The sequence below is a fragment of the Anneissia japonica genome, unplaced genomic scaffold (genome assembly GCF_011630105.1).
Source record: "Anneissia japonica isolate Jap-2015-1 unplaced genomic scaffold, ASM1163010v1 scaffold1849_len67513_cov136, whole genome shotgun sequence".
NCBI lineage: Eukaryota > Metazoa > Echinodermata > Crinoidea > Comatulida > Comatulidae > Anneissia > Anneissia japonica.
Window position 1 is genome coordinate 37,692 of NW_022691198.1, and position 10,887 is coordinate 48,578.

Sequence of the window (10,887 nt, forward strand, 5' to 3'; positions counted from 1 at the left end):
GTTTTATTTTTAATGTAATTTTGGCAATGTCATAATTATGTTCAATATTCAATATTTACAAAATGGGTTTTTCAAAATGCAAATTAGGCTTGTCTGTTGGAATCGAAGTGCAATTTAGTGAGAAGATAGGAAGACTATACCTGAACACATTGCTCACACCGACCATGAGCTTTGTCGAAAAAACGGAGGGTCTCTGTGGCTTCATGGATGATGATCCGAACAATGATTTTGAAGGTTTGAATGGCGCCCTCTATCATCATAATAATGTAACGGACTTCGTCGAAACATGTAAGATTAACGTTGAATTGTTGTCGACAAAATCATTATTTTTCTTAAATGTTGAACACCATGTTGATAACACTTTACAATTGTCAATTATTTAATTTTCTAACCGGTCATTTGTAGGGAAAATTGAGAGCTCAAATGCTAATGGTAGTTTATATGATTCTTGGTCATGGAATTCTTCTAATTTTCATGTGGATGATGTGCTGGATGATTCATATACCAGGAATTACGAACCTATCTACAGTACAAATGATATACAACAAGACATTGTGAAGGTAATACATTGCATGTTTTGGCCATCGTGTATTTCTTCTGCGAAATTTTGTAATTTTACTATTTATCTAAATTTACGAAACTTAACATAATAATTAACTTTATTATAAAATAGTGCACATTGAATTTTTTTTATACATTATTTATCAGAAGAGATGTAATCGAAGGGTTAATTGTCCTTGTCTATTCATTTAAGTGAATATTAAAAACTATTTTTCTAAATAAATGTTGATTTTATAAATTTATATTTGATTGATTACAATTTAGATAGCAAAAGAGGTTTGCCTAGAAGCAATACCAAACACAAAGGAAAACTCGGTACTGATTGACTCATGTGTTTACGATATTGCAGTAACGAACGATACATCATTTGTCTCTCAGCAAATTTTGCAAACTGGTACGCTGCAAGTATATGTGATAATTAGTAATTATAATTATAATAATCTTTGTTTTTATTATTATTATTGCAAAAGTAAAAATGATATTATTAATTATAATAGCGATTTTATAGTTTACGGTACTTTGTTAAACCTTAATTTTCAGGCTGTCCCTACCAGTGTTCTGGCCGAGGAACTTGTGTCAACAACACGTGTGAATGTTTGCCTGGGTGGTCTGGTGAAGACTGTAGAAATGGTAACATAAGTCCATACTGATAAAAATCTTATGATTTAGAATGTTTATATTAGATACCTACATACACTACTATAATCTTTTGATAAACTTTATTATCTTGTATTTAGGTTCATGCATTTCGAATTGCATAAATGGCGAGTGTGTATCCGGTTTCTGTCGATGTAATGTAGGTTGGGAAGGAGATACATGTGAAGATTTTGGTATGAAAAAGTAGTGCTATAATGCGTTTTATAATTACAATCATAATAGTCAATTTCGCTGAAACGTGTAGACAACCTAACAGTTTTTCTACTCTAGACACATAATGAACAGTGTAAAAATAATTGTAGGAGTATCATATTAATAATTATTATTCCCAAGAAGTAATATGGTATTGTTATTACGTCATTCAAAGAAGTAGTCTTAACTCTTTTATTTCCTGTTTCAGCCACTTGTTTCGGCGTTAATAATTGTACTGATGAGGAACATGGCATGTGTCTTGAAACAAATATCTGTTTATGTAACAAAGGATTTACAGGTGAAATAAAAAAAAATACATTTTTGCCATATAGATAAGGGAGTGAAACTATAACTTGACGAGTAAGAGAGCGAGTAACTTACCTCAGTTTGCTAGACTGATTTAGCCACTTTGTATGCGCAGAACCATCAAGAACATTTAACTGTACTAAAAGTTCTTAAATCTATGGATTCCTATTGTTACCCTTTCAATTCCATTTCCGGGTCTCCTTGTGTATCTGTTGGGGGACTGAAACGCAAGAGTAAAAAAGCGCACGTGTTTTAGGTTCACGTTTAAGCCATTTGTCTCGTGTGTATTATGGCCCATGTGCACGTTAAAGAACGCAGTACACTCTTCGGAAAAGAGTTAGGAATTGTCTCCCGGTGTTGCTATATAACCATCCGAAGAACCACGCTCTAAATATGTCTTTGGACTTTCTTGGGTTATCCTTGGTGTTTCACACCAAATTAATCCATTATATAGAAAATATGGAATTTAAACAATGGTCATTCCTGTTTTTATCAAAACAATTGATTAATTGATAATCGGACAAACCAGCTTCAGGCTGGGTATACACTTCTTTGAGTACCTTTCTTTCCAAAACAAAATTAAGCATGCAGTTATTAGTCCTTAATTAGCTGATGGGAATTATAAAATTATATAGGATATCTTAATATCTAGCGACCTACTTTAAATATCTCTATAAGCCCCAAAATTCAAATCTGTGTTTTATTCTATTCCACAGTGATTGATTGATTTATTAATTTATTAATTGATTCACCTTGCTAATTATTACACCTTTAACGTTTAGGTGACGACTGCAGCGTCATTCCAACTTGTCATGGAGTCGCCAATTGCTCAGGTAACGGAATCTGCGTTGACGTAGATGTTTGTGACTGCTACGACCAATGGAAGTCTGCCACATGCGACACATTGTCCTGTCACAACGTTGATGGCTGTTCTGGTATGTTTTGTACATTTTGTTTGAGATATTGTTACGATTTCACTTTTACAGATTATTCATCTTGAACGTTATGTATAATGATTTACACTTAGTGCCATGTCCTAAGTGTAAATCATTATGTATAATGATTTACACTTAGGACATGGCACTTGTATCAGTTTTGACATTTGTATATGTGACGACGGTTGGACTGGTAAATCTTGTGCATTGCCTGACTGCTCTGAACGGAACCGATGTAACGACCAGGGCGAATGTACAGGACCAAACGAATGTAGTTGTTACGTCGGATATCAAGGAGTGAACTGCAGTGAATCCGTTCAGTGCATTATGCTGGACAACTGCAATGGTAATGGTGTTTGTATTGAAGACACATCTATAAATAATGGAACATTTTCTTGCGAGTAAGTTCCAGATATTTCATTAGTTTATTATAGTTACACCATAGGTGATGGATCTTAACAAAATCCACACGTTTTGCCTGTGAGCAAGATTCTTTTAAAATGATATTTTTTATGCTTTCATTATCATTATTATTGTCATCACCACCATCATCATCACCACCATCATCATTGTCGTCATATTATCGTCATGAACATGATCAATATCATCATCACAACCATTATTATTACCATCACTAATACTATCAGCATCCATAATGTTTAGAAATCCATCTGTCCTCTTTAACTGCCGCTCAGGAATGCTGATATCGTCTAACTTTTGGTTGTACAGGTGTTTTACCGGTTATTCAGGAGAAAATTGTACAGATTTCTCTTGTGAATCTGTCAATCATTGTTCAGGACATGGAAATTGCATTGAACCTGACCTCTGTGTGTGTAATGTTGGCTATACTGGCATTAATTGTTCATCTCCCTCATGTGAAAATCTCGGATTTTGTTCCGGTAAGCTAACCTGTATTAATTGGTCTTAAGGATTGCCATGTTCAAAATTGGCTGTCATGAATGGCCTTACAGGGATTTCAAAAATTACTAGTTTTTTTTTCTACATTCTAAAGGTAATGGACGATGTACTTCATTTGACGTGTGCGAATGCTATTCTTACTGGTCTGGTGAAACATGTGACCGTGCCTTTTGTACTGGTAACTGCAATGGACGTGGAGATTGTGTTGCTCCAGAAACATGCGAATGTTACGTAGGTTTTGAAGGAGAGACCTGCCAGAATATCACACAAGAGAACCGAAATCAACCGACGTTTGATTATGAAGAGTTGAATATCACTTTACTTGAAAATATCACTGTTGGAACATACCTTTTAACGGTGCATGCAAGTGACAATGACACAGGAAAAAATGGTGAAGTATGGTACCGTATTCTTCCTTCTGAAGGATCTATCTTTTTCGCCATAGATCAGGAAAATGGAGATTTATTTACTGCTGCAGAATTTGATTATGAAAGTCAAAATCCTGATATCACTCTGTCAGTAGTTGTTGAGGACAATGGATTTCCACCTATGAATGATTATGCTACTATTAATATCACATTGCTTAATATTAATGACAACTGCCCCGAATTCGTAGGAGAATATCCAGACATAACTATTCCGCTAAACACCACTAATGGGACAGTTATTACTAATATTTCAGCAACAGATTCAGACACTGGTGAAAACGGATATGTTACGTTATCAATTAAGGTTGAGGGCGACGATTCAAAATCAATATTTGAATTAGATTCTGACAGTGGAGAGCTAACTGTCTCTGGGTATTTGCAGTCAGGAGAGTATGTAATCAAGGTCATCGCTTCGGATAACGTAGAACAGCCATGTATTACCGAGAAAGCGTTTTCAGTACACGTACCATATAACCAAAACATTGTCACTACGCAGTTCATTCATACAACTGAAGATTATGAACAACCAACAACGACGAGCGCAGAGGACGTTACGACATCGATTCCAACAACAACGAGCCTCGACGATGTTTCTACATCACTCCATACTACAACGATTTTTGAAGACGTTACAACTTCAGTCCCAACAATAACGAGCCTTGAGGATGTTACAACGTCAGTCCTAACAACGACAAGCCAGGAGGATGTTACAACATCAGTTCCAACAACAACGAGCCCTGAGGATGTTACAACTTCAGTCCCTACAACTTCAGTCCCTACAACGTCAGTCCCTACAACATCAGTCCCTACAACGTCAGTCCCTACAACGCCAGTCCCTACAACGTTAGTCCATACAACGTCAGTCCCTACAACGTCAGTCCCTACAACGTCAGTCCAAACAACGACGACCCTCGTGGACGCTACAACATTAGCCCCAGTAACTAGTATTAAGGACGTTACAACGTCAGTTCCAACAATGACGAGCCCCGAGGACCTTACAACGTCAGTTCCAACAACGACGAGTCTAGAGGATGGTACAACATCAGCCTCAACAACGACGAACTCGGAGAGTGTTACGACATCAATAAGAACGAGGGCTGAACCAGATAACCAGATGTCAACTCAGCAACAATCTTCCACAACGAATATGGTACAACCGCCGGAAGGTAAGAGAGTTCTGAAACAATAACTAAATTGATTGTATTGCGGTTTTGGATATTTCCCATTAAAAGTAGGGCTACTATTTCTCTTTAACTGATAACAAAACCCTAGTATGCCGATATTAAGTGAGCCGATTTCAACACTTTCAGAGAAACTAGAGGTGAATCTTTCGATGAAAAGCTTCAAAGAATGCAATAATATTGGTTCAACCTCAATGTGGCTACAGGTTGGCTAAACAAGATTTGTATTTTTCAGATGATTGCATATTGGATGCTGATTGCAGTAATGGTGCCAAATGCTACGTCGGGGTGTGTGCGTGTGTCTGCCCTTACAGGGGTCCCACTTGTGATCAAGGTGAGCTACTTTTCAAAATGATTACGTGGGTCATGTGATCTAGTACTGGTACGTGCATTTATAATTCGCCTTTGCTCCTTGTAATTATAAAGCACGATATTTTTTTTATGGTTATTATGTAATTTCGATAAATACACAGCCTTTTTGATATTTATTTCAAAGATCAGGTGATACATTACCTCGTTAGTGAAAAGCCATTGTTTTTGTTCTTCTATTCCGTTTTCCAGTTTCTTTGCACAGGGGTTCTCTGTCTGGCACTATAGTCGCTTTTCGACCATATATCAAAGATGCACATATTAAAATATGATTTCATTCATTAAATAAAATATTTATAAACAGGTAATCAAATTATGTGTTAACGCAAATTTCGTTTTCCGAAGCGTTTCAAATTACCTGTAGCTCAGGTAAACGCAAAATTAAAAATTTTCGCTCGTAAACTGTGGAAAGATGTGTATAAGAGACAGGTTGATGGCTGTTCTGGTATGTTTTGTACATTTTGTTTGAGATATTGTTACGATTTTACTTTTACAGATTATTCATCTTTGTTTTTAATTTTAATTTCAATATCAGTTCTCATTATGCCAATGAGGGAAATCCCTATGTTCTGTTTTAACAACAGAAAAAATACGTCTAGTTATTATTGTTGTTATTGTTGTTGTTGTTGCAATTTCTATTTCTGCTGCTGCTGCTGTTGTTGTAATTGTCAATTATTAATTATAATTTTCTATCCTTTCTAGTGGGACAGTGTTTCGAAACATCTATTCGACTCAATCAACTACGTTCTCTGTTTGGTGATGGTGAAGCTCAGTTCTCAGAAGCGTTAGAAGATTCAACGTCCCAAGAATTCAAAGATGTATATACATCTGTTAAGAACATGGTAATTTCATATACTTATGTGAATGTACAATATGAAAGAAAATCACAGAAAAAAAAACCATAAAAAGAACCATAATTAAAATACTTACAGAAAGAACAATTTTATTTCTCAACTGTATCAATCGTCAACTCTGAAATAAATCACATAACACACTGATTCCATTTTCGGATCGGTTCGGTAGACTTTCCGATCCGAAAATTCGAATTTGGTGTAAATATGCAGCTTTAAAATACTTAATAATTTGCTGTGGATCGGAAGGCATTACTAAACTATTTTCTGTTGTTTAGATACCAGCTGTAATGGTATATAAAATTATTATATCCTCTTCTTGCCCTCTGCAATAACTTTTTAAGATAAGTTGTCGTGTCAGTGTTTGATATTATTATGTGCCCATCTATTGATGTTTTTAAAAATGGTATGTTTCCCTTCTGTTCTACATTAGTTTTCCCATCCCAACCGAACAATTATAATTATTTGTACGCTAATACACATTAAATGTGTCGTGTTAGTGGTAGTATATTGTTATAGGCTTAGGCCAGATATCAGTTGCATTTACGGTGGTGGGGTTAGCCAGCAGAGGCCTGGCAGTTGGCTCAAGGCTTGACAAATATTGGCTTTGTTAATTAAGCTACTCTTGAGACGTTTTATGCAGCCACACCACCATTGCTTGATAAGTATGCCTAGAGAACAGTGAAATTACAACTCTTCCCTGGTATGCCTAGTAATGCAGACGTAATGATGTTAGATGTGCTGTCTTTACTTATTTAATCATTTTTTGTTGATAAAGATGAAAGAAGTCGCCGATATCTCTGACATACTGCAGGACATCAAGATCACTGGATTTCGACAAGGAAGTATATTTGTGGACATGAGCTTGGTTGTCACCGACAAATCTGCTGGAGAAAAACAAGTAAAGGAAGCATTTAGCCAAGCACTCAAATCAATAAATGATACTGACATTACATTCGACTTACTAAGCCTTCAAGTAAGAGAAGGCAAGTATAACCGAATACATTTTTTTAAGGAGAGTTAGTCATCTTTATGCGGCTGCTAGCTTACTGTATATTGCACACAAAGTGTGCAAGTGTATACTTATCTCGGCATAATTTATATAACCATCTTTATGTTGATAACATCCAATTATAATTCGACTTTGATCCATCTGATGCCATCTCTTTTAAGCTGCGCATTTAGAACTGCATTTCTGAAATTCATGCCCCCATCCATCAACATGCTCCGTTTAAATGGTGACAAATCACAGTTCATTAGTTTCTGTTCAAATAACATTAGCTCTAATATAAATATCTCTACAATAAAAACACATCTCCATTATTTATCCTTCCTCTAATGTAAACAATCTTAGAGTTATTCTTGACGAAAATCTCACCATGACTAACAACATCAATCTAGTAAACACATCTCTCAAATTTGCACTTATTAAAGAATATCTCCCGAGCCATACCACTCAAATTATATATGCCTTCATTATATTTGCTAAAACTACTGTAGTTATCTCATGTTTTGCCTTCCCAAAAATTCCATTAGCAGTTTTCAACGAATACAAAATACTGTCACAAGAATCAAACTTTCACAAACGCTCACACATTACACCTATTATCTTCATTCGCTTAAAATGTATGACCAGATTAAGTACAAAATTCACCTCTTTAAATTTGAAAGCTCTCAAATTTGTTCTACCATCCAACCTTCTTGACCTCTTTCCTAATATACCCTTTCTCGGTCTCTTCGGTCCCCTCTCAACAGATCTTTCACATTTTCAGCTTTTACACTATGCAACTCTCTACCATTTCTTAAGCAGTCGTTTACAATATTTACCTTAAAAGCTAACATTACAACTTTCAGTCAGAAGCGCATTTGATTTTAAAGTTGTTTTATAATTTGTGCTATATAAATATATAAATTATATTTTTAAGTAACAAACTTTCTTTCTATCGCTTTCAGTAAATGGATTGGACAGTGAAGGAAGCCTCTGGTTCGTAATTGTACCAGCTGCATGTTTTCTCTTTGTTCTTGCATTTGTGTTCTCCGTTGCTCTCAGCGTATGCTTTTGTACCAAGATGAAGGCTAAGCGAGTGTATCTGAGGAATAGGGCCGTAAAAGTTCAGGGTTTCTTTATTAAAGATAAGCGTAAGCCTATTGATAAATATTTAAAATAAAAATTATTTTCCTACAAAAAACCACAACTTGAAATCAATTTATCTGTTTTGATTCTATTCCGTATTTAACTGATATATGCAAAAATAACAAATCTAATGAGTGGGTTATTTGTCATTTATCGTTAAAATTAGCGAACTTGCACAACAATTGTGCACGTGTAAAACTTTACTACAATTAAAAATCTGATGTCTAATTGTTTATGCCTAATATTATAAAAGCTTTAATTTTGTAGTACACATAATCCAGAGTAATGAAAATTAGCAATAAAAAACCTTTGCATACATAATGTATTCTATATATTCAGGATCTAGCCAGCCTTACATAATATACAGTAGGGTTGTATCTATTCAGATTTTGTATTATACTATAGGCATACACGGACTTTGTCATGGGGGATGCGTTGAGAGTTGAAGGACTCTCAGTGCTACCAGATCAAATCAACCAACTAATGCCTTTACGGTTTTAGTTGGTAAGACGTTAACCGTGTAAGCGAATGGTCCTGGGTACGAATCGTGGTGGAGGCTGAGATTCTTTTTTATTCTCAAAGAAAAAAATGTAACTAGTTGCATTGCATCATGTGCATTTTTGGTTGTAGTTATCATATATTTTAAAAAACTAAATGAAATGGTTAAATGTTCTGCATATAGGCCTATATGTATTTCTATTCATAGGTGGTGGTTTCCAAACTTTAAATTAATGTAGAGTTGAGGATTCTCACACGAAAGATTGGCATAATAATGTGCCTATTTATTTACATTTATTTTATTTTTATTTATTACTTTTATTTTAATATAATATATTATTTGGGTATTTCGGAAAGTGCAACAGTTTGGTTTCAAAACAGGACCGGTTTAAATAACTATCTCATAAATATAATAATATTGGTAGTAACAAATGTCAAAAGTTGAAAGTCATCAAAAAAATCTTTAAAATCAATTTTAAAAAAGGTTTGTTTTCAGACTGTACAAAAATATCCTATCAATTTATCAATTACAGTACCTGCATTTTGTTAACAGAGTTTGAACTGTTTATTATTACTGTTTGTGAATATTTTGTTTATAACAGAATAAATACGGTACATTATGTACACAGATAAACATAGTTTGAACACTAATGTGTGTTACATAGCGGATCAAATTGAATTTGTATACTTTAAGTAGTCCATTGATTGAGAGCATAACAAAACGATGCACCATAATACAAAGGCAATTCTACAAAATACGCAACCATTGTAGGACACCCGCTTCTAAGGGACTTAGTAACTTGCCATTAATCAAAGAAGATCCTATTCTCCGCTCTTTCTGCGTGCAAATTACGGTATGTAATAACCAAGGTAATAACGCAGAGCCATATATATAAAGAGTTGCGACATTCCGCTCCTTGGTTTACGAAAGTCACGTGGTACACACCGTCCATTTTGTTTCATAATCTTCCCGATGAACACATGCAAAGTATATTTGTTACGTGCATTGCATATTAATTTCACACACTTAATTGGGTTTACAATTATATTTTATAATTAACATCACTTAGTATGGACAGCGTATAAAAATTCATATATAATCGAATATTTGCGCGCGTGCGTGCTCGCGTAAATTCCGTGCTCGCGTAAATGATTAAAATTAGAATTGTTTTCAATTATCGTTAATTCGTCACATTTTAATCAATGAAGACCCGACCTATTTTATTTAATGGTAATCTTTTCTTTGGTTTTGTTTTTAATAGTTATATATATATATGTATATATATATATATATATATTTTTTTTTTCCTTAATTATATAAATTTAAATCATTTATCAGTTGCATTATTACACTGTTTACGTTCATCATTAAAATTTTATTTTTATTTTCTCGTTCGCCTAGATGCGTTCGGAAAAAATATTTAAGCTAAATAAGAAAAAAAATTAATTTTTTCCGACCTTTTCTGACGATCTTTAAAGGTTGTTCGCTAAACAATATTAGAAAATGGTTCATAATTTCAAATCTTTGTACAGCCTGTATAAATACGAATGACAATGAAAATAAAGGTGATGTTTAATAATCTTAAAAATGATTTGCTGTTTCTGTTGCATACTATTATATAATTATTATAACTTTATTTTGGAAACGACGCTTTTTAAAACAGCGGACACGCTCTTCCAGTGTGTTTATAAAAGTAACATACTGTACAGCCATAATACAATATTAAAATAGAGGCGAGACTTTTAATACAATAAAATGTACGTTACATAATTACACAAGTTGAATATATCACAGATCCTGTATATCATTTAACACTTACAATTTATAACATTTACAGCAAAGCACAGTTTATATAT

General features: G+C 34.2%; 1 protein-coding gene across 1 annotated transcript; it reads left to right on the forward strand.

The window, feature by feature from the left end:
- Window positions 1-87: 87 nt before the first annotated feature.
- On the forward strand, window positions 88-9,580 carry LOC117099982 (cadherin-related tumor suppressor-like). Its single transcript, XM_033239508.1, has 14 exons — window positions 88-288; window positions 406-560; window positions 826-955; window positions 1,102-1,191; window positions 1,299-1,391; window positions 1,619-1,708; window positions 2,499-2,651; window positions 2,791-3,052; window positions 3,381-3,550; window positions 3,664-5,163; window positions 5,414-5,512; window positions 6,250-6,389; window positions 7,177-7,384; window positions 8,352-9,580. The coding sequence occupies exons 1-14, from the start codon at window positions 165-167 to the stop codon at window positions 8,564-8,566; spliced, it is 3,429 nt and encodes a 1,142-aa protein (XP_033095399.1). The 5' UTR covers window positions 88-164; the 3' UTR covers window positions 8,567-9,580.
- The last annotated feature ends 1,307 nt before the right edge of the window (window positions 9,581-10,887 follow it).